At 42.4% G+C, this 25495-nt stretch overlaps 1 protein-coding gene across 1 annotated transcript in view; it reads right to left on the bottom strand.

Annotated features, from left to right (window-relative positions):
* The window catches only part of BARX2 (BARX homeobox 2), a 50053-nt gene extending 25556 nt beyond the window's left edge, over nt 1-24497 (bottom strand). Inside the window, exon 1 of the mRNA XM_006111169.4 lies at nt 23964-24497. Coding sequence (XP_006111231.1) covers nt 23964-24141 — 178 coding nt within the window. The 5' untranslated portion in view covers nt 24142-24497. The remainder of the gene's footprint in view (nt 1-23963) is intronic.
* Nucleotides 24498-25495: the final 998 nt, after the last annotated feature.

The raw sequence follows: 25495 nt of genomic DNA, 5'->3' as shown, positions 1-25495 counted from the left end.
CCCATTATGCCTCAGCACTCTGAAATATCAGATGCAAAGATGTGCCAAAAATTAAAGCATCCCAAATTAGTGACCCCTTTTGAAAATATCAGCTTTGATGTTGAGAAAGCACAACAGAAATATGCCCCGCTGCATACACACTTGGCTACGTCTACACTGGCCCCTTTTCCGGAAGGGGCATGTAAATTTCACGAGTCGTCGTAGGGAAATCCGCGGGGGATTTAAATATCCCCCGCGGCATTTAAATAAAAATGTCCGCCGCTTTTTTCCGGCTTTTAAAAAAGCCGGAAAAGAGCATCTAGACTGGCCCCGATCCTCCGGAAAAAGTGCCCTTTTCCGGAGGCTCTTATTCCTACTTCAAAGTAGGAATAAGAGCCTCCGGAAAAGGGCACTTTTTCCGGAGGATCGGGGCCAGTCTAGACGCTCTTTTCCGGCTTTTTTAAAAGCCGGAAAAAAGCGGCGGACATTTTTATTTAAATGCCGCGGGGGATATTTAAATCCCCCGCGGATTTCCCTACGACGACTCGTGAAATTTACATGCCCCTTCCGGAAAAGGGGCCAGTGTAGACGTAGCCACTATGACAACCTCTCCTTTCAGTTACATAGCTGAACCCACACAGGTCTGTTAGAGCAGTGTTTCTCAATCTATACCAAGGACCAGCTTGCTGCCTGCCTATACTGAGTCTGCGAGGTCTCATAGACTGGCACCAGTCATTGAGAAACACTGTGTTAGAGGGATTCAGGCACGCACGAGTCAGAAATTCTAGTCCGTGAGCCCTAAAAATGCAGGTTTTCCAAAGAATATGACAACCACTCATGTTAGACTTTCATGCAGTATTTTTTTCCCTTACTTTGATTGAAGGGGACATGGTGTTTATATCTCTATCCTGATTAGATCTGGCCTAGATTTCAGTCTTAATTAGCTCTAGAGTTTGAATTTGGCATTTATAGTGCTGAAATTCTGCAAACTCATACTGTGGGCTAATCTCACTAGATTCATGCTATGTTACATTGAAATCTTACAAGGACATCTGTTTCAGTCACATTTATATCAACACGAACTAGAAAATATGTCCCTTGCAGTTTTGTATCTACTAGCATATGAAGCAAACAAGATACCCTTCCTCATCTCACTGACTGAAGAGGTTTGGATGCAAGCATCCATTTTTTGCCCGTCTCTAGTTTTCATCTGCATAGCTACTTATCTAAAGTTTTTTTAAGGCATCAATCACTGTGGAATGTAATACTGGGCTCTTCTTTGAAGCAGTAGGTAAATCTATGGCTTTATGGAGAACTAAATAATAATGACAAAGCATATAAGCAAAAAAGAAACAGAAACCCCCCCATGACTATAGCTATGTGGTTTACTCTGGTTCTTAGGAGGCCCATGATAGCTCAGAAAGGAGTTTAGAAAGTGTAAATCCTGGTGGTATCCCTGGCTCTGCCACAGATGTGTTGTGTGACCTCAACCAAGTCACTTAAACTCGATGTGCCTCTCCATTCTCCATGTGTAAAGTAAGGATGATGATACCTACCACACAAGGGTCCATGTAAAAACCCTGTAAAATCCTCAAATGAAAACCACTAGGGGAAAATATCCTTATCCCACACTTGGTTAAGTCTATTTCCGCATAAGTAAATTATAGGAACACCATACTGAGAATTCTCTTGTGTCGTATCATTATGAAATTTCTCAGTGTGCCATTAATATACATGATAATAATCAAGCAACGTATGTAGCCTGCTATTGCAGAACTCACAGTGCTTTATGGGAATAATAATAATTCCACCTCCAGTAACAGGCATTTACACTGTGTGCAGTTTTCAAACCAAAATAACTCTTTGTGCACATCTATAATTTTCAAATTGGGAAAGAAAATAGCATGCTTAGCCAAGCATCAACCACCCCTCCCAAATTCTATGACATGATCAGTTTTAAAGGCATAAATCCAAAGCAAATATTTTGACATTTCTCAAACAAATTTCTCAGGTCTGGACGGAACTCTGAAAGATTTGGCATTCCAGCAGTTTCCTGCTGCACTCTGAAAAATGTCGTTCCTTTTGCATTGCCGAAATCTTTATGACACTTTCAAAGATTCAGCTTAACAGATGCTATAGTCCACCTGTAACTTCAATCACTGGCCAGATCAGACAACTCCGTGGGGTTTATTGTTATACCTTGAGAACAATTTTTATATCTTGTTATTGGATAATAATCATAGAAGCATAGAAATTTAAATCTGGAAGAGACCTAAAGGTCATGTAATCCAGCCCCAGCACTGCTGCAAGACCAAGTATATCTATAGACCTTCCTCGACAGATGATTGTTTAACTGCTTCTTTAAAACCGCCAGTGATGGGAATGCCACAACCTCCTTGGAAGCCTATTCCAGAGCTTATATACGCTTCCATTTAGAAAGCTTTTCCTGATATCTAACCTAAATCTCATTTGATGCAGATTACGCCCCTATATTTTTTGTTCTAATCTCAGTGGACAGAGAGCTAATCACCATCCCCTTCATAGCTGCCTTCAACATGTTTGAAGATTGTTATCAGGTTTCCCCTCTCAGTCTTCTTTTCTCAAGACCAAACATGCCCAATTTTTTAGCCTTTCCTCATCAGTCAAGTTTCCTAAACTTTGTATCATTTTTATTGCTCTCCCCTGGACTCTCTCCAACTTGATCCACATCTTTTCCAAAGAGCAGCACACAGAATTGGACACATTACTCCAGCTGAATACACATCAGGGCAGAATGGAGCAGGACAGTTATCTCCCCCAGCTTACATTTGGCATTCCTGTTCATATGCTCCAGAAGGATTTTGAATTCTTTGCAATAGCACCACAGTTTGGCTCATTCAGTTTGTGATCCAGTATAACCTCAAGATCCTTTTCAGCTGCACTGCCACCTGGACTCTTATTTCCCAGGTTGAAGTTGAACATTTGATTTGTCTTTCCTATGTGTAGCACTTTGCACTTGTCTTTGTTGAATTTCATCTTCTTGATTTCATATCAATTTTCCAATTTTTCAACATCCTTTTGAATTTTAATCCTGTTGTCTAAAGCAGTTTTTCCCAATTTTATTTGGCTGAGGAACCCTTTTTAGCTTTTCAGAATTTCAAGGAACCCCTAGGTTTGTGAAGCAAAAAGAAAGCGGGGGGAGAGGTACCCAGTAATTCATGAAAATCCCCACCAATGCATGAAAATCACATTCCTTCCCCAAGACGCTCCTACCCCCCTTCCTTGAGGCCTCATCCTCTCTGTTCCCCTCCTCTCCATCACTTGCTATCCCCAGCCCTTATTCACTCTCACTAGGTTGAGACAGGAGGTGTGGGGTGGGAATGAGGGATTTGGGTGTGGGAAAAGGTGAGAAGTACAAGCTCTGGGAGAGAATTTGGATGCAGGAGAAGGGGCTGTTGGCTTGGAGAAGGGGCTCCAGGCTCGGGAGTGTTGGGCTCAGGAGGAAGGTTGGGGTGCTGAGCAAGCCAAGGGCTTGTGGATGTGAGGGTGCAGGAGTTTGGGCTGGATATGTGAGGGACTCAGGGCAAGAAGGTTGTGAGTATGACAGGCTCAGGACACAGATTTGTGATGTGTGGATGGTGCAGGAATGTTGTGGCAGAAGACTGAGGGTTTGGGGATGTAAGAGGCTCAGGACAGGGGGTTCCAGTGTATGATAGGAGGAAAGGTCTGGGTGGTAGGCAGGGTGCAGAAGCAGGCTGGATATAGGGTGTCTGGCTATGAGAGAGGATGCAAGGAGGGGACTTGGGTAGGAGTTGGACCTCCCTGATCTAGCACCCTCTGAACCTGACTGGTCCCAGATGAGGGATTTTTGGACCAGGGGAGGTCATTTCAGGGCTCCTGGTCCCTCCCCCCCCCCCCCCCCCCCCCACACACACAATAGGCTTCTTTGCACCTCTATCCCCTGCAACTCAACTGAGCTGCCCACCCCTGCTGGTTCCCTGCACCTCCCCCAAAACCATCCCCCACAATCCAAGGGAGTGCAGCACCAGTTCCCTGCAGCCCCTCACAGTCCAGCTGAGCTGCCCATCTGTTCCGTATGCCCTCCCCCATCCACCTCAGGCCAGCTGAGCTCTGCACTGGTTCCCTGCATGCCTCCCCCACAGCACAGCTGAGCCCTGTTTGCCTGCACCTCCTTCCACAAAACTGCTGAGGCAAGAGCCGATTCCCTGTCCCTTCCTCCCCTTGAGTCTAGCCCGGGTTCCCGGCACCTCCCTCCTCCTGCAGCCAAACTGAGCTCTGAGCTCCACACACACACCCCCCGCAGCCCAGCCCAGCCCAGCCCAGCTCCCCGGACCTCCCCACTCTGCAACCCAGCTGAGCTCAATTTCCCTGCACCTTCCCCCAAACCATGCAGACATGCTGAGCCAGCTGATTCCCTGCCCCGCCTCCTTCCCTCCCTCCCCTTGGCTGTGTCTACACTGGTGCTTGCTTCCTGTCTACACTGGCCGTGTGTTCTTGCGCAAGTACACTGATGTTCTCATGTATGAAATCAGGGCTTCTTGCGCAAGAACTATGATGCTCCAGCTCATGAATAAGCCCTTTTGTGCAACTGTTCTTGCGCAAGAGGCCAGTGTAGACAAGCAACATGAATTTCTTGCGCAAGAAAGCCCTGTGGCTAAAATGGCCATCGGCACTTTCTCGGGCAAGAGAGCGTCCACACTGCCATAGATGCTCTTGTGCAAAAGCACAGTTCGCACGTGGCAGTGTGGACGTGTTCTTGCACAAGAACTCTTGCGCAAGAAACCACCAGTGTAGACATAGCCTAAGTTTCCTTGCATGAGCAAAATGAATTTTGTGTTGTGCACCAGTACTGAGTTCATGTGGCTTGTTTGGATGTGCCACTGTGGCACCCAAGTTATTAATAAATATTTTTAAACCTTTCCCTTTTCTCTCTGCTGCCATGTCTCCTCCCCTTTTTCCAATCAGCTCCCCTGGTGCCTGCTGCCTCCTAACTCCTCACCCTCCTCTGCTGTCCTGACTCCTGCCCTTCTCACTGCCCTCAGCCCTCCTGCAACCTGCCCCCGTCCACCAGCCCTTCTCTCCTCCCTGTGCCCACTCCTCCAATAGCCCCATGTGAGCTACCCTCCTCATCCCCTCTTCTAACACCTCCCTCTACAAACCTGCCCTGCGTCTCTCCTCTGGTGCTGGTCCCTCCCCTGCAGGTATCTGCCCTTCTGCTTCACCACCAGAATCCCCTGGCACTTGCACCTTCTCTTACTCCTGCACCCTCCTGTTGCCTCCCCCTTCCCTCACTGCGCCTACCTCCTTAGCCCTCTTTTTCCCTGATGACTACCACCTCACCACCCTCTGCCCCCGTTCCCCTCATGCCCCTGTGCTCAGGCCCCTGTGCCCTCCACACAATGACTTGCTCCATCCCAGCCTTCCTCATGCCCACCCCTTCTTTCAAGCCTTCTCCCAGCACCTCCCCCTCCCCCCTCTAGCACCCAATGCCCTTACCCTCTCCCCTCCCAGCATCACCCTGTCCCCCTCCCACTGACAGCTCCTCTCCTGCCTTTTTCCTCATTGTCTGCACTTGGCCCCCTGGCATTTGTCTCTCCTCTACGCTGTCCTTTTGGTGCCTTCCCCTCTCTTCCCTCCCCCTCCGCACAAGCCCCTTCCTCTCCCAGCCCTTCCCCTTCCTTCTGCCTTCCACTTTGTGGGGCTGGAGTCTAAGCTCCATCCCTGAACTCCGAACCCGCAACTCAGCCATACGGCGCAACGCAGCACACAGCAGATTTAAAATCCTGGGCCGTGACGTTACGTCACACCCAGGCGTCTCCCTGCCTACCGGTTTGAGCACGCCATGCAGGGCAGCAGCAGCCTGCAAGGGGGAGTTCAGTAAAGGTTGTGCGCGGCAGGTACGGGACGGGGATGGGACTGGGGGAGAGATGCTCTGGGACTGGGGTGGGAGGACACGTGGGGGGGCCAGGGCCCGCTTCAGTTCCAAATATTGGTGGAGCATGGGCACCACGAGCCCGTACAACTTGCTGCCTACGCCTCTGCTGGCCAGACAGCTCTCTCTCTTTCAGAGGGGGCGGGGGAGTGCCGGCTCCTCGCGGAAACCCTAGTTTTGCTTCACGGAACCCCAGGGTTCTCCGGAGCACCAATTGGGAAACACTGGTCTAAAGCACTTGCAACCTCTTCCACCTTAGAGTCAGTCACAACTTTTATAAGCACGCTCTCCACTTCATTATCTAAGTTCTAAATATGGAACCGTACCCACCCAGAACACACCCATGTGAAATAGCACTAGATACATCCTCTCAGTTGGACAGCAAACAATGTGGAATTTTCAGGTTTTCTTGGCTTGCTTTTTGCATGATAACCAAGTGTTTCTTTCCCACCCTAAGCCAAAGCCTTCTGAGGTCAATGGGAGTATTTCTATTGACTTCAATGGGTTTTAGATCAGGCTCTATTGAGAGGAAGGTTCTTCCCATAGAAGAGCTGATTACTCTTTCATTTACACCAGTTTTTAGCCATTGTAACTCCATTAATGAAACAAGAATTAACCCTTAATAGTCAACTTACACATGGAGAAAATACAGAGCTACTAAATTGTGACCGTTTTATGGGATCTTTGTGAAACACAAAGTTGTTCTGAAATGTGGATTTGCTGCTATTGACTTGGCGGCTATTACATTTCATTCCCTCTAGCAGTATCAGCCATGTTATGGCTACTCATGCCATATCTTTCCTAGAGGACTTTAGGAAGCCAGTGGTTTGATGTACCAAGTTAGCTAAAAACAAGTTTTAAATCAGTTTAGTTAAAATTGTGCCAAGCAGTCTTGTTGGCTCAAACTGGTTTAAGAATTCCCAAAGGCATTTTGCATCATTTGATTCAAGAGGGCCCACATGCAGGTTTTCATTGGTCCATCTAAATCAGTTTCAAAATATATCTTTAGTTAAATTGGCACAACATTAAATATAGACAGAGTGAAATCCTGGGAAGTTTGCCACTGATTGCAATGAGGCCAGGATTTTACCCAAAATTTAAACGTTTTCTGGGAGCTCTCACAACCATTCACTGAACAGATGAGGATATAAAGCTCTTAAAAAGCAGCCTTTCCTTCCAGGTCTCTCAGAGCACGTCTACACACAAGTTTGAACTGACCTAACTAAATCAGTTATAATGTATACCTTCAATTGTTTTGGTGCAAATTTATGTATAGGATTCACTTATTTCATATTAAGAGAATCCTACTTCAGTATAACTCAAGTCAGCAAATGATCAATTTAAAGATCAATTTAAATTAAAATCAAAATAAAAACACCCCTAATTCAAAACAAGAATCTTGCCTTATAATTACTGAGGGTACATGTACACTGCATGGCTATTTCGAAATAAGCTATTCGGCTGTGTCTACATTGGCACCCCTTTCGGAAAAGGGATGCTAATGTAGCACGTTGGAATAGGCAAATCCGCGGGGGATTTAAATATCCCCCGCGGCATTTGCATTAACATGGCTGACGCTTTTTTCCGGCTTGGGGAAAAGCCGGAGAAAAGTGCCAGTCTAGGATTTCTTATTCCTACTTTCAAGTTTGCTTTCAAGTGGTCCATATAGATTTCTGGCATGGACAAAAAAAAGAATGTCTAGTGTAAAAACAAGCCCTAAATTAAAAGGCCTTTGAGAATTTAAAACAGTGCAAGGAAGGAAAACAGGGGACATGATCAGTTATGTTCTCTTTTGCAGATCATCTTTAATTAAATTATTTACACATGACAACTCTTTGTGATATTAAAATCTAAGTTCCTGCATAGGTGTGGTAGGAAGCCTGTAGACTAAATGGTTTCTACAAAAATAAAGCATATAATCCATTGTCAGCATATTGAAAACCATTCATTAATCATAGCAGCAACCTATTTATTACTGGTATCCAACCACTGGTAATATAAATGCTCATAAAACCAGGACTTCTTTCATAATTCCCTGCCCTTCTGTCAATAGTTTAGAGGATTAACTCTTTTACAATGAGGGGTGGGCAAACTGGTTTTGCCTAATTCCAAATGCACTTGATGTAATGGGTTTGAAAGTTTGACTTGAACTTGAATGTCATTGGGTCAACATTTCACTTAGGAAAATGACTGTGGGGAAAAAGGACCAGAAAGAGTGAATGCAGCAAAAAGACATCTTGTAAAATCTAGAAGGGAGTGGGTAACGTGAAAAGCAAATCAGAGATTAACAGTAAAAAAAAAAAAGAGTGGATGAGAGAAATGAGACTAAACATGGTCTACATACATGTAGGGCTCTCGCTTGTACCAGCATGACTTTTGGAGAGCACTGGTCTGTCCTTTCTGCATGGCATAGGCACCTCCCTGGCTATAAAATTAGTTTATTTGAATCACCTTTGTGAAGAAAATAGTCAAAGACACTGCACTTCTCTAGCACTGCTTACCTAAGCACTTCCAAATACTTTATAAAACTGGGTAAGTGCTGGTCTCGTTTTACTGATCAGGAAACTGAGGCATGGTGAGGGAAGTAATTTGCTGATGATAACATAGTGAGTCAGTGGCAGAACTGAGGAAAAAGTTCAGAGCTTCAGGTCTCTCTTATATACTTAAAAATCTGTGAAGTTTGCTTACCTTCATTCACAAGAGAGGCATTTTTCACACTGACAGCTTAGCAGGATCTTTATATATATACCTGGCACAATTCCTCCTTTCCTTACTCACCTAAAACTCCCATTGACTTCAATGAGTAATTAGGGTTGAGTCAAGAAGGATTTGGGCACATAGTCTACACCAGTGTTTCTTAAACTTTTTGAGACCACGGAACTCCAAACAATCATATTTTTTTTATGCGGAATACTTATAAAAATGTTCTTCAAAAAAACAATTGTTGTCAGACCAAAAAAAGACAAAAACAAAGAAGAGGTCGCAGCACACCTGCGAGTTGTTCACGGAACACCAGTGTTCCGCAGAACATAGTTGAAGAAACACTGGTCTACACAGCATCTAAAAAGTTGGCCCTTCAAACATCTCTGCTATGTCTTTTTTTTTTTTTATTGACTTATTGATGTAAGTTAGGAGAAGCCTGGATGGAGAATGCCTGTGCAGATCAAAAATAGATTTGGTAAACAAATAGGGAATCATTGCAATCATTATGCATTTTTAATCTAGTCTCAAAATGCAAAGTGCTCCTGCTCTAACCGGAGTAGCAGCTCTCCAGAGACATAAATTAAGGCCTGGTCTACGCTGCAGAATTATATTTACATGTGTCACTCAGGACACCCTAAGCAATGTTGCTATCTGACCCACCCTCCAATATGGATACAGCTAGGTCAACACAGAGGCCGTGCCGCTCCCCACATCCCCAAGCCAATCAGGGCCTGGGGGGGAAGCATGCACGAAATCTCCTCCTGTCCTGCCCCCGCCCTCCAAGGAGTGCACAGCGCTTAGAAGTGCTGAGCGCTCCTGGCAGGGCGAGAAGAGACTTTGTGTGCTCACCCTACTCCCAAGCCCTGACTGGCCTGGGGGAAGGGGGGAAGCGCATGAGGTCTCCTTCCGCCCTGCAAGGGGCGTGGCACTTCTAAGCACCACGCGCTCCTTGCAAGACACGGGCAGGGTGGGAGGAGGCTTTACACGCTCTCCCCACCCACAAGCCAAGTCTCCTCCAGCCCTGCAAGGGGCTCAGCTCTTAAAGTCAACCGCCAGCTGCTGCTCAGCTGGTGGTTGACTAAACCCAGTGCTCCCTTTCAAGGCGGGGCAGGGAGCAAGAGACTTCACAGGCTCCCCCTCTCCAAGGCCCTGATTGACCTGGGGACAGCAGGAGGAGCACCTCAGCCCCACTGCCAGGGGCACAGGTACCTAGGAGGGGCAGGGGCAAAGATTTTGCACACTCCCCCACTCCAAGACCAATCAGGGTCTGTGGGTAGGGAAGCAGGGGAGTATCCTCCTGGTCCTGCCTCTCCCATCTGAGGTCCCACGAAGAGGAAGAACAGCAAACCTTTTGAGAAAAATACATATTACAACCTTAAACAGTGCTACACGTCAAAGCCAGAAATTAACTGTAGGCGTCTTCTGTTGGTTTGGGTTTTTAACCAAATAGTAAAATAAACAGAATTATCAGTGCCAAGAGAAGCTATTCGCTGCAGCTTTTGTTATCTATCAAAGCTACACACGTAAAGCCTCTTATAGCAATGTCAGTTTTTTCACTGAACAACTTCTCCCTAAGCACAGGTTTTGTGTAATTCAAATTATAATTAGTATATTGCAATGCATGGAAACATTCTCGGTCTTTCATTGTTTGCCACCGCCAATGGAGGTTTTTTTGGTATGTGAATTCACCGTAAGAAGGTTCTATTACTCTGTGTTTTGAGAGAGGGCAAGAACAGATAAAGCATACCTATTTTTTTTTCAATGATCATTTTCTAAAATACTTGTGAAACTACATAAGAGGGCTTTTCCTTATTGAACTGAACTGAAAATAACTTTTAAAAAACAAGTAGACCTGTGGCATCTTAGAGACTAACAAAAATATATGTATAGTTAGTATATTTTGTGAGTCTTTAAGGTGCCACAGGATTACACGATGGGGTTTTTTAAAGGTACAGACTAACATGGCTACTCCTCTAAGACTTTTGCACTGAAAATAAAATGCGGGTAAATGAAATCACAACTCAGCTATTTAATAGAGCAAAAGAAAAAGACATGTGACAACACACAGGAAGCAGTTTGCTAATTAAATATGCCAAACCTACTACTGTATATAGCCAATTCAGCTGGCTAACCAAAGTTGCAGGACTTAAAGGCTATTGTGCTAGCTATGCTCTCAATTTATAAGCAGCTTCTCATTTATTTCAGTGGAAAATCTAATTTTAAAAGAAAATCAAAGAATTGAGATGGTCCTAAATGAATTTCAATCTGTTTCCTCTGTATTTTCCATTCATATTCTTTGTTGTATTTTAACATGAGTGATAGCCACAATGGCATCTTCAGAGGGACTGAGCTCTCAGGAAATTTGCTAGGAGTTGTGGGTGGTTCAGTATTTCTGAAAATAAAGCCGTAATGGTTCCTTTTCATGAAAGAGGAGAATATCAGGCAAAGTTTGCAAATAAAATTTCTGCTCGACATTCACACCTGATTCTAAGGGCTAATAGTACAAGGCGAAAACAGACATTTGAAACAATCTGCACCAAAGTCTGAGTTTTACACTAAAGCTACTTTGCACTGCTCTGGAATTTCTGTCCACTTTAAGACTTCTTTTCACACAGCCACAGCAATGTAAAGAAACCTTTGTGAAATTGGGAATCAGGCCCCACATATTTCACTTTAACATGGCTGTTTACAAAGCACAACAACAAAACAGGCCCCTTACACCAAACACAGCAGAATTCCTTTCAATGTCTGGCATAGAGTTAAATGCCTCCTATCTACAGGGACAAATATAATCCACACAGGTAGATAGGAATGAGCCCTACTCATTCCCCATACACAGTCATGATCCACAGTGTCCAAAGTTTTTGACAGATCGATGGAGGCAGCGCGAGGAACCACAGCTCCATAAGCACAGTCAGTCCTTTAGACAAACACAAGCAAGGAGACACTATACTGCCAGCATTCAAACAAGGATGTTTGGGGAGATAAATGGGGACATACCATTGAACACTGCAGAATATAATTGTATTAGTAGAAAATTTGGGATGGACTGAATATAAGAGGGATCAATATTTTCGATTAAAGAAAGAAGACTCTCTCCTACTTAGAGGCACATAATATGAAGAAGACACAAAGTCTGGGTTAAATATCACCCGCAACAAAGCAAACACCCTGACTTCTGTTGCTGATAACTCCTCACAAGAATCATAGAAATGTAGAGTTAGAAGGTACTTGTCTATTCCCAAGGTAGAGCTAATTAAACCAGGGGTGGAGAACCTATGACCCAGAGACCAGATCTAGCCCCCGGCTTGCCTCTGGCCCCCAAGGCTCAAGGCCCCTACCCAGCTTTGGGGAGCTGGTGCTCCAGTCCTGCAGCACCCCCACCCCATGCCTGCTGAGGCATCCCCACTCCGCTCCTGCGCCCTACTTCCCTCCCAGACCCACCAACACCCCTTACCGCAAGCCTGCTTCCTGGTAGCTCCCTCCCATACACTGAGTCTCTCATTTTGGTCCCACCCCAGAGCCTATAACATTGCCCACAAAATCTACTAGCCCGGGGCCCTTTAGGCTCTGGTGTGAGATGGGAATGGGGGGAGTGTCTTTCTGCTTCTCAGTCTGGGGCCATGTTAGTTAGGTGCTTTTGTTTGGAGGGGAGGGGTTGCTTCTCACTTTAGTGCAGCCCCCACTGATTTTTCTGTGGGTCAGTGGCCTCCGACCCAGGAAAGATTCCCCATCCCTGAATTAAACTTAAATTATCAAACCTGAAAGAATTTACAGGGTTACCTCATTTTTTATAATTTATGTTGTGCACCTTTTGTACTTCATGCTTCATTCAGCTTAGACAGTGGAAACAGAATATAATGATCGTGCTGGGACCTTATCTGTAAATGCTTAAACATAACTTTACTCACCTGAGGAGTCCCTTTAACTCAATGGACTTACATGACTAAAGTCCCAAGCATGTAGGTGTGTGGGGTTGGGTCTTTTGTAAATTATTTTCTAGTTAGCTGAAAATCACATGAGAACTTGCTATAACATTGCTCAACAACTGTCAAGTGCTACAAAATTTGGGTTTCAAACACTGTAAGATGTCTAAATCCAAACACAAAATGGGTTCATTAAAATTTTTAAAAATCTATCATTCTGAGCTTCCATAAAAACTTCTGTTGTAACATGACTTAAATATAGGTGCTAAACTACCTTATAATAACATGACTTAAGTGTTTACAATGAAAGCATGATTCAAATTGACTCACTAAGGCACTGATCCAACTCCTATGTAATTGACTTCAGTGGGAGTTGGACTGAGCTCTAAATCATTCTAAATAAAACAATCCATCAGTTGTTCTTTCCCTCATCCCCAAATACTATTCCATCATTTATTATTCTTCTATAATTTATTGCAACAAAGCGAAACCAACTATTCCAATTTCTAACACAGCGCCTTACTACGCAACTGTCAAACTTGCTATTAGAGAGAGGAGGTGGGTGAGAAAATATCTTTATTGGAACAACTGCTTTTGGTGAGTCAGACAAGATTTTGAGCTTGCACCGAGCTCTTCTTCAGATCTGTGTAAACTCCAAAACTTGTAAAAACTTCACCAACAAAAGTTGGCTCAAAAAAAGTGTATTTCCTCAGCCACCTTATCCTTGAACCAACACAGCTACACCAATAATGCAAGCTTCACCATTATCAAGTGATCTAAAGCAAATCTAATAGTGAAAAGCAACTAAAAAGGACATCATTGAGTTTTCAATTACAGTATAGTCCCTTTTATCAAGCTCCTTCTTTATAGGACATTTCAAATATCAACTACTTCAGCATTCAGAAAATAAAATGTATTGCAAGTGTTGAGATCAAATGGGAACTTTGAACGAAAGCAGACGGAAGGATAAAGGCAGGTGTTTTTGTAAAATATTCATGGACACGCTCAGCAATAAAACAGGCATATATGTCCTATGTTATTCATTATGCTAGGTTTCAATGAGATTTTTCACATCTTTCGTTGCTTAATAAGGGCAAATCCAATACACAATCTTCCGATATATTTCAATATAACTTTGAAAGAACATTTTAGGCTCTTTCCTATATATCTATGGATCAACCCAATTAGTCTTAAAAAATCTCCTAATCAACTACAAACATATGTATATTCTTTGCCTTCCAGAATATCTTTCTTAAGCAATCTATCCTTCTGCATTTATTTAAAAGAGGTTTATTATATATATGTAGTATACTGGGAATAGGCTTCTTTATGCCTGAAGAAACAGAATCCTCTTCCCTCTTCTGTTTTAATAATGCAGATTCAAGATGATCAGGATTTTTGTACTAATCCACTAAAATTAAGGGATTGGCATCAGTTGAGGATCTGGCTGTGCTACTGTATTGTTTTTGCCATGTGTAATCTGGTATATAAAATATTTGTATTAAAATAGTCTATTAACATTTGGAATCTCTAAAATGCAGTGCTTCTCCCCCAAAACTTCATTGTGAGTGAAATACTTGGACTAGGTTTATATTGAAAGTTTCCTCTTATTTTGAAAGAAATCAGTAAATAATACTAAATAAAATACCCAGCAAATGTAGAAGCTGATAATTCAAGTTTTTTCTTAGGTGAGCAGTTCAACTGAAATCAGTCAACTAATTAAATGAGTACGAGTCTGCAAAATAGAATCCATACACAAACACACACAAGATTATTATTAGGGTGTTTAACAAGCCTTGCAGATAAAAATATGACTTTTTTTGTGAAAAGTTTTGATAGAAAAGTTGTTTCTTTTTCAAACAAAAGTTTAACAGAAAGTGTCATTAAAAAAAGCTTAATTTTGGGGGTTTCAGCTTTTTTTTAATTTGTGGGGTGCAATTTTTTTGACCCATAACATTTCAAGATGACATCAACATCATTCCATAGAATTAAAAACAAATTGTTTCCCAACCAGTGCTAATTATGAACATAACCCTAGTGTCCTAGAAAACTTGTTGTGGATTTCTCGGAGAGCAAGTTCTCTAATGGCAATACGTATACATATACCATACAAATATGTCAGCTATGCAGAGGTACACATAGAATAAATGTTACGTTCTAAAAGAAAACAATAGGGGGTAGATAACTTAGCAGGATTTTGAATTGTCCTCTCATTTGGAGAGAGAGGGGAATCTTCACAAGGAAGTGACTATACCTTTTCAAAAATAAACAGCTTGACCCCGCTACCGCTACAAGTTACACTCCACACTGGTGTAAGCTCACTGACTTCACTGGAGAAGTGCACAGTTCTATAAAAACATTCCTATCAGGACTGGAAACACAAAGGAAAGCAAAGCAAACTCGAGAGTCATTTGTGTGAATATTGAATGGTATTTGTGGACATTGGCTGAAGTCATTTCCATGGGACCTAGCCCCATGCTTTCTCCTACAGTACACTATACCACTGTAGTGAAGTGTATGCTAGTGTATTCCATCAATTTAGATGCACTTACTCCTGCTTTCTGTTTGTATATTGTGTTAGCAGAATCAGGAACTACATCCTATTTTCTAGCTAACTCAGGTTAAAACAGATGGGGATTGACAGCTTTTACTGAAACCAGTAGCTCCCTGCACTTGTATATGCTACTAGCCTCCACAACCCAGCCAGAGGGACTCTTCGTGTTTTCCCTTTAATTGGTAAAGTTGTTTTTATATACTCTGAAGACCACGGACCATCCTTCAGCACACCCCAGACTCTCGTGGAAATCAGGGAGCAACTGGAGATGTGCAAGGAAATCAGTCTCTGTGAGCCAGACCCAGCTGTCATTTACACCCATGCAACCCTTGTGAGCAGAACTGCATGCTTGTATCCAAAGGTATAGACATCAAAGAGGCAGCACAGTAGTAAGCACGAACAGAACCCTCTCCCCCCACCCCCGCCAGACATACACTCATTAATACATCTAGCAATCTCTCTTCAGTGTCCAGCTGCTAATCGTTAAAGGCCCATTCCACATGTCATATTTACTGAATATTGCATGAAATAGCATATAGCCACACCTCACTTACATGTTTTTCAACAAGGACAAAAGACAGAAAGGCATTTGAAAGTCACCCCACAGTCCGGAACCCTTCTCTATGGTCTAAGCTCCCTAAACTAACCCCCACCATGGCCATGTTCTTTCTGAACTCAAAACTTTTGAGATGTTCATTCTGTGGGGCCAGCCCTATACCTCTGCTTTTTACAGATGCCCACAAAACACTGTCAACAATAATAATTTATAAAAAAAGATACTTAGTATTTCATCTTGTGACTCCTATTTGCACAGCATCAGTTTTCAGACAGAGTGCCTCATCAATTCCAGTGGGGTGTTTTATTTAAAAATCTCTGGCACATAGAGGGAACAGAGAGCAAATGTGAAAAATTGCGACACTTTTTTAGAGGGGTGGTCACCCTACTGGCACGTGACTCTAAGGGTACGTCTAGACTACCGCGTTTTGTCGACGGAAGTTTTGTCGACAGATACTGTCGATAAAACTTCCGTCGACAAAGAGCGTCCAGACACATTGAGTTCTGTCGACAAAGCAAGCTGCTTTGTCGACAGAACTCCGTAGTCTGGACGCAATGTTACAGGCAATAACACCTTCTGTCGACAGAGTTCTGTCGACAGAAGGTGTTATGCCTCATAAAATGAGGTTTACCAGCGTCGACAAAAATGCTGAGTTCTGTCGACGTTATGTCGACAGAACTCAGCGGTAGTGTAGACGCTGGTATAGTTTTGTCGACAAAACTAGGTAGTCTAGACACACCCTAAGATAATACACTGAAAATATCTTTGGGTGGGCTCGGGCAGTATTTGGTCACATTTTCAGGCAAAGGTGTTGTCCTAGTGAATCTTGGCTTCCTTATGCTTCTGTCTGTGCTTATTTTTCACACAGTGGTATAAAAGTGATATTGTACAGGGCTCTTTTGTAATGCTCAATCATACTTAACCACAACTAGAGTGAACTTTGATTGCTTCCCATGTGGTAACCCTATTTCCTTTTCCCTGGTGTATTTGGCAGTTTTGTTCCATGTGGTTTTGCCTTTTGTTAGTTATTTGATTCATTATTATTATTAGCAATGGGCTACAGCTGCAAAATTCAGGCTGGGAGTCAAATCTTAGACACCCCAAAATTTGGAGCCGTCAGATCTGGGATTTTCTGTTAGGTTTCAGTAGAAAGGGAAGAGCCATTTGCAATATTCAGACCCTTGATCCAGCTCTGAATCTCAGATACTGTCAAAAGCTGAGCGCAGATTCAGATCCAAGATATTGGCACAGGCCTTTCTCTAAATATTTAATTAACTTATATCCTTAGCCAACTCATTTTCTTTCATGTTTCATTTTGGCATTTATTGCTTTATACATTTTTTTCCTGCTACAAATATACTGAGCATATAGGACAAAGTCTAGGCATCCTAATGCACACCAACCTCTTTAAAATGATGGTTAGGGCCCAATCCTCAGTCTTTATGGATTGACAACTCCAGTGACATCAGGAGAGTTATGCTCATTTATACCAGCTGAGGATCGGGACTTTCTTTGGTATAATATTGATATCAGGATTTTTTCCTACCACGTTTTGATTGATGCTGGACAAACTTCTCCCTGTCTTTTGGGATTTTGACAACAGGCAAAACAATGTGTGCACTGATGGTTCGGAAGAGAATTTTATGGCAAAGACTAGTCTTAATGGTTTTTAGTACAATGTCTGGACATGCTGATGTATTTCGCTGCAAACTAACATGGATGTATTGTATAGTAACACTACATTGTAAAATATTCCTTCAATTACTTTATTATGATTAAGAATATTTAGGGACTCTTTTTAAGAATATCTTAATAAAGGATCCATAGTGATCTGGAGACTTATGAATCATTTTCAAGTATTTTTTCCCCAGGGTTATTGTTTTCTCGTGAGTTTTGTCTTTACTGTTTTACATCAGTCAATAGGATTTTACTTGCCTTTGTCACTGAAATGGATAGATAAAATGGTTTTTAGAAAGAGAGATTTGATCACTGTACAAATATGTCTAAGAACATGACAGCAGTATCAGTTCCTATATGCAGATCTTTTGTACGTGTTGAAATTGATAGATTCTGATGAAGTCTTTCCCTGCTACTGTTTTGGGGCTGTATTAACAAGAATGATTATTTTGGACTCTGTGTTCTGGACAGATAGAGTTGTGCTATACTTTGGTGATGGCAATTCAATCCCAGTCGAAGATGCATGACTGACAAGAGCTTTGGTGTACTCAGGTATAAATTAGTCTGTTAGAAGGTATTACTCACAACCTTACATTTGTTTTATTTAACTGGATTAATACAGCTGTTATGTTTCAGATAATAGGCTTTGGGTGGAAGGCGATCTCATTTTTCTCCACACTTTGATACACAGGCTATACCCTTTCCCACAGTTCCCTGTTCTCCCACAGGAGCTCCGTAACAGTATCCCTTCAATTAAAAGGAAAAGATCTGCCTAAACATTAGCCCAAAATCCACCCAGATTTCAAGTAGTGTCCCAGATCAAATTCAAAGTGGAGATAGCCAAGGAATGGACAAACTTTTTCAACCCAGACCACATGGAATTTCATATTGGTCTGTGATCACTAATCTAAAATCTGAGCTGTTGCAAGATACAAGAAATCTACTTTCTCTACATGTTTTCCTAAAACTTGACAAGATTGACAGAAGTTTGGGAATATCGGAGTTCATACTTTGCTGCATAAGCCCCAAACCTCCCATAGGATCCACATTAACAGATGCCCTGTAGTTTAATCCACTTAGAGAAAAGAAAACAATGGCCCAAAAAGCTCTCACATGGGCCTCTCCTTCTCTTGCTTGGGGAAAGATGACAAACAACTATTCAAATCACCAGCAGAGACTTACATTAGACAGGAAAACCTTAAAAAACAACAAATTTTAAGTAGCACCTTAAAGACTAAGAAAACATGCAGATGGTATCATGAGCTTTCGTGAGCACAACCCACTTCTTCAGATGATCAGAGTGTTGGAAGTCCAGATCCAAGAATAAATAAAGGAAGGAGGGAGCAGGGTGAAGGAAAAAAATGGAGGAGAGGAAAAAAAGAAAAGAGACAGTGAGTAGATAAGCTTCAGAGGCATAGAAGCACCTAAAAGACTAAATTGTTACAAGGAAGATGACCTTTCCAAGTGCAAACTAATGGTTCTTAGCCTCTTGTAACTATTTAGTCTTTTCGGTGCTACTAGACTATTTGTTGATTTTTAAGTCTTTCCTGTTACAGACTACTCAGCTATTCCTCTGAAGCTTACTGGGATCTTAGGAGACATTTAGGGGTAAATTAGAACTAACTAACAGCACAAAACACCGAGAGCCAGGATTACTGGTGGCTGCAAACAAACTTTATAGGACTGTGGGAAACTTGGCCATACCCATAAAAAGTGGACATCCAGCTAACTAAAACCATGCCGGACCACAGGTGTTGCCAGACCAGAGAGTGCGGAACTAAAGAGCTTTGACCTGTAGCTAAAATGGCACAACTCCCACCAATGTGGATGTGGATATAAATGTGTTAGTATTCCCATATGGGAAGGTGAATAAACTGAATTAGTAAAAGGCACCTTTAAATCAGCATAACTGCCTCTTCGCTTGGAGTGATATCAGTGTAACTACTTCAATTTAAAAAATAAAAGCATACCTCTAACAGAAATAGCCTCAGAGGGGTAACCGTGTTAGTCTGTATCTACAAAAACAATGAGGAGTCCTGTGGCACTTTAAAGACTTAACAGATTTATTTGGACATAACCTTTTGTGGGGGAAAACCCACTTTGTGATTAACCTGCCCCAAAAACTGGTAGACCAATCTTCTAAGTCACCAGAGCGTTTTTGAAAATTTTACTCAAGTTCTGATGAGCAACAGTTTCAGTGCTGTGGGAGATGGAATACACAGAATATCTTGCAATATCAGCTCTGCAGAACTGAAATGAGTTCTGACAATTCAAATTCTTTTCTATCCCACAAACCCAATGAATGTAAATAGGATAGGCTGCATAGAGCAAATATTTGATTTTAATACTTATTAACATCAGGGACCCCACTATGAGGAATAACAACATTTTGTTTTAAATTATCCGGTGCCCTGACTTATTTTTTCCAAATAATCCAATTTATTTTGAAGGGACCAATTCCAGGTAAAGATGGTGCAGTTACAGGTTAGCCCTACAAACTAATACACCATTGATTTCCAAACACTTACAGTAAACCATACCCCAACAGCTAACTAGGTGTCAACTTTAATGACTGAACTAAAGATTTAAAAAAAAAAAAAGCCAATAAACAGGGTAGAATTAATAGAGGATCATTCACGCATATTTTGGTTTACTTAGCTTTTCAAAATTGCAGATAGATATTTTGGTAACTGATTCCTACTCTGCTGGAAATAAAGTTTCTCATGTCTCCAAATTGCACAATAACAAAACCCACTTTAAACATTAGAACTATTGCAATTAATGGATCAGGTTAGTTAGTTAGCAGCTATATAATATGCAAAGGCTATTAAATGAATGAACAGGGAAGTTCTTACTGTTTGAGATGTCAGAATCCAAAAAGCTAGTATCAGAGAACTTTTAATGACCATCTGAAAAAATGTTCCTCTTTATTAGGAATATATAGTTCTGGCATCTGATTATGGTGGATCTTAACCACTACATATAATTGAACCTGGCTAATTATTTTATGCCAAAATGTATACATGTAGGGCCTTTTTATTGCTTTTGGTCAACAAATGTCGGACATTTACACTTCGGTAGTACCTATAAGTTTATCATGATAGTGAAGTTTTTTCCCTCCTCCCCAGCCTAATTTCACTCTGGGCATGATCCAAGCTCAACAGGCATTTTCCACTGACTTCAAAAGGCTGAGGTTCAGAGATGTGAACATTCCCCTCGCCAGAACTCTGGTATGCCCCTTTTGGAGACATTGACGCGATTCAGAACTTTCATTCTGCTTTCCTGCCACACTCTGCAGATTGAGTCTGTTCTGTGCTGATTCCACATCACATGTTAAATAATTAACTTTTGACTGTAGGCAAAAGAAAAATGTTTTTGCCTTGTTTTCTATGTTTCTAAGATCTTGCTTCCTATCAAAAGGGGGCAATATTGGATACCTGTGATGCTTATACTTTTATATATGTTTTATATTACTCCACTCAAGAGGGGACCTCAAACAAATCTTAAAGGCCTACATGACCCCACTGGCTGTCAGATGAAAAAGTTGTTAACTCTTTGGACAGTACTGCTTTCAGAATTTTGATCCAGATACAAGAAATCTCCATACTGATGCCAGATACCTAGATGAAATGATTAACTACTTATTTTTATTTCAAGCATTTCCAAGGCTTTATGAAATATCTGGACAACATTTACATGGTTTAAATTAAGAGCTGTCTCACCAGCATGGTAAGTAAATGCTTTAGAATATAAAAAGTCTCAGCGGGGTGGCCGTGTTAGTTTGTAACTTTAAAACAATTCGTAGTCCTGTGGCATCTTAGTGCACAACAAATATATATAGTCTCATGAGCAAAATCCCTGTGGGCTCATGATACTATATATATTTGTTATGCACTAAGGTGCCACAGGACTACTATTTGTTTTCATAATATAAAAAGACAGTCAGACAGTAGGATAAATGCCGCAATTTTCAGAAGACAAGGTAGTTTTTATCAGTGATTATTAGTGATTTGCTCTACATGGGTTTTTTCTTCTTTCATCTTTATTTATATTCATAGATTTAATTCCATTTCTTGGCCAATGACAGAATTTCCTCACTCTTATAATAAAAGGATTCACATGACCTAAGTTTTTAACTGTAGCTATAAATCCATCAGTGGCTTACAATCTGAAAGGGTGGACTATTGTAATGTAGCCCCTTCTGTTATGGTTTTAATCTGATGCAAATCTCTTGCAGCACTTCTCAGTTTTATGAAGCATATTCTAATAGAACCCAAAATCTTCACTCAACCCAGTCATGACATAGGCCACATGGATTTGGGGCTATTAGCAGAATCCCGAAGGGAAATGCAATGAATAATTTACAGAAAATAATAAAGTTTAAATAATTAGAACAAGTGTGTCATGATAATATCATTCCATGATCAGTTGCTGAGTCAGTTCATTTAGCTATGATTTATTATCTCAGCCTTGCAAAACCACCATTTTCCATACCTGGCATGGAAGCACCCATAAAAATACACCCAGCCTTCCCATGAGCTTGATGAGAATAAAACAGCTAATGAGAGTTTATTCATCTATCAAAAAAAAAGTCAGGAAGTGCTTACCCCAGATAAGCAGCTCAGTATTGCTTTATAATGCTGGACTACTTTTACAGCCCTCCAAATTACTGGATGTTTGGCGTATTGCACCCCTGAAAGTCTTGGGGGATTATAGTACTTCCCCTCTATATGTAAAATAGAATTTCCTAAAATGAAGAGAAAAATCTTTGATCGCAAGATTCTACTGGAGTGTTTGGTCCTGTTCCTGCATGACTGGAATCAACAGGTGTTTTTGCCATTGATTCCAACGTGAGCAGGATTGGCCCTCTGTAAGGATTTGCCATCTGAACTGTGCTCTGCATTAGAGCCAATGGGGATTTTCATTCCACTTTTGCTCTGGAAGGAGTTTCACTGGCTAAAGTTTAACAGAGGATTAGCTGCAAAAAAGAAAAAAATCCATTGCCAGTGAGATTTTGATTAATAATTATCCCTTCCACCAGAAATATGTCTGTGGTTGGTTCAAAAAGGTGTAAAAAAAAATCAAGCATGAATCAATCCAAGGAAAATGTATTATGAATAAGAATTACACTATAACAACCATCTCTCCAAAAGCAGGTAAAATTGGGGCTTGATATGGTATTGGCCTCCAGCACCTTTCCTGATATTTAATTACTAATATTTACAAATTGGGGTACTAACGCAATGGGAGCTTTAGACTTTGCTTGAACTAAATAAGTCCCTATTTAAAAAAAAAAATCGATCTGTGGCTGATCTCACTTCAGTTAAGTTTTATTTCAGTGTAACTCCATCAGCATCAGTGATGCTCCTCTTCATTTACTCCCAGGTAAGCAGGAGAAAAATTGAGAGCCAAAAACATAGGCCAGTCAATCTGAGGGCTACACCTTTTACTGATTTCAGCAGAAACCTTTTGTATGTTCAGATTCATAACATCCCATGCTGATTCTAAAACTTCATGAGCAGGAATTGGTCCTTTAGAAAAATTTTTTAAGGAATTTCACTTTTTACAAAATCATCCATGTTATCATTAGATTCTCCAAAGTTACTCATATTTCTACTAATGTGCGTGGGGAGGACACAGAGTTTGAAGGAAAATAAAAGTCTGCTGAACCATCTAACTGCTTAGTGGTCCTGCAAAACTCATAGTCTCTTATTAGTGAGGAGAAAACATTTCTGCCCATAGTGCAACAGAAAAGTGATACTTGTTTTGGGTGCACGGCTAACAAACTGTGTCACACTAAACGGTTTGCAAAAGCATGCATGGCTCTGATTCTGCAAATCACTTCAAACCACTGAAGCCATCCATCACTTGAAGTCAGTGGGCTCCACAAATGTACAAATCTGTATGTTGGATCTCACCCTGTGTTTGTAATGACCAGAATGTTTTCCCATTCAGAACGTCCTACCGTATTCTGAAGATTTGGGTGTCCAAATAATGCTCTTCAACAACAGTAGATCACTTTTCTAGAGTTAGTAATTATTCTATTATTTATTCCTGTTCCCATTGACGACAATCACAACTTTATCAGTGACTTCTCTGCGCCCAAATCAGGGCTTTAATCCATTTAGTAGGGACTATGTGTGTTCTGTATTTCCCCCCCAACCATTTATTTGTGGAAGATCCAGAGAGGGCTGAAGTGGGTGGCAGAGTCCCAGATGGAGATGTGTCTGGATATTTAACAAACCACAGACAAATACGGAGAGGAGGGGAAAGGTGACTCCTGGCTGAGGAGTTTGTAATGTTTTGGCCGGAGAGAAGATAGTTTAGGGGAAAGGGCTTGGAGCATTTCCCTTATAACTACATGCAGAGCCCACACTGGGAATTCGCGCTACTTTCTTGCCCCCAAAGCCACCGGCCAAAAAGGGGTTTGTTGCAAATCTTTTCTGCGCTATCGCAGCTCTCCACTCGCTTGTTCCGATCGCACCTAAGGGCAAGGGTCCCTGCAGAGACAAAAGTCCCTTCCTTTGGGGCAGCTCGGTGCTAGGGCAGAGCTTCCCAATCCAGCCTCCATGGGAGACAGTCGCCCAGGGGCGCCAGGGAAGGGGGTGAAGCGGATGAGAAAAGCCGAGCTCTTACCCGTACAGGAGTGCAGAGGTTTGGGTCTGACGATGAGGGACGGGCAGACAGAGTAAAGGGAAAGTTTCTCAAAGTAATCGCAGGTCTCCTTGGAGAGGATCTCATCGATCATGAAAGTCTTGTAGCGCCTCCTGGCTGCCTTCAGCTGCCCGGGGGACGCGAGCCCAGGGCAGTGCATGGTGGAAGCCGCCGCCGGCCCGGGCTCGGCCCCCTTCCCAGCGAGCGGCGGAGGCTGTAGCACGCCCAAGGAGCGGGCTCTCCCTTTCTAGGGGGCGGGGAGGGGGGCAGGAGAGGGTCCCAGAAAGGTGGCTCCCCCTGCGCCAGGCGTGGTCCCTGCGCCTTGCCCCCTGCGCGCCTGGCTTGGCCGGGCCGAGCGCTCTCCAGCGTGCGCCCGCGCGGTGCTATATAAACCTCCCGATAAGCAGCTCCGAGAGCCCTTTTTAGGACACTGCGCCTGTCAATCAGGGCAGCCTCTGGCTCGCATCTCCCTGCGCGTCGCTTCCCCCAGCTCGCGGCGGGGAGGTGCCCGGGCGCGCGCGCTCTATTTTAAGCCACCGGGGTGTGTTTTTCCTTCTGCTTCGCCTCGCAACGCTGGAAAGTTTCCAGGGCGACTCCCCCCACTCCGAACTGCAATTAGTTTCAGGCTTGAAAATCCAAGTAGCAATGTGGTCCATCAGGAAGTGATTAAGGACTTTGGAACATTTGCATCGAGAGAGCAAACACACCGCTCCGAAATGGGTGGCAAATAGAGAAGCTGCCGTTGCTTCAGAGCAATTCACAGCCTCCTCTTTCTCTCCCTTTGCACGAACTGTCCCTAAGAAATACTCGTGCGCGGGCATATACTTGTGGGTATATATTTGTGCACACACCAATCCACAAATGGGTATTTCTCTACAGGCATTCCGTGTACAGGCACAGAAAATTAAGTGTTCTGAAACTAATAAACCTTTTATCATGGCAAAACAATTAAGGAATTTGCTGGGTTTGTTGCTAAGGGCTGAGGAAAACTATACTGAGGTGTATTGCTCACAGTAAACACTTTCTTCACTAATGCTTTTTGGGTTGTTTTCACAACCGCACTAGATGAATTTCTGACTATTTTCTCTCGGCTATTTGCTGGATCACTTTATGATTTTTGCAAAGGCAGTTTCCCTCCGTAACAAGCACTGAACACCTCCTGCTCACACCGATTAAAGTTGGAAAGAAATTCTTGGCAAATAGTGTCACTTTCATTGCCTGCAAGTGTTTTGAGGAAATGATTATTTTTAATGTTCCATAATTGTTCTTCTTAGGTGCTGCGGCACATTTTCTCGTCTTCTGTTAAGCAATCGCGTGTCAATTAGTTTAATTCTGAAGATTCTTAATGTTTCTTTGTTCTTTAACTTCAAGCGCCTCTGGGCTTTCCTGCAATTTTCCTGCGCGTTTCAAGAAGCCAAACCTTTCTTGATTATTTTGCTCTGTTTTTCATTTCTGTGGCTTATGTTCACATTGTGTCAATTCTTCCCGATTTGCGGGAAGAATCGTTCGTCAGG

The sequence above is a fragment of the Pelodiscus sinensis genome, chromosome 26 (assembly GCF_049634645.1).
Source record: "Pelodiscus sinensis isolate JC-2024 chromosome 26, ASM4963464v1, whole genome shotgun sequence".
NCBI lineage: Eukaryota > Metazoa > Chordata > Testudines > Trionychidae > Pelodiscus > Pelodiscus sinensis.
This window is presented reverse-complemented; position numbering and strand designations above follow the sequence as displayed.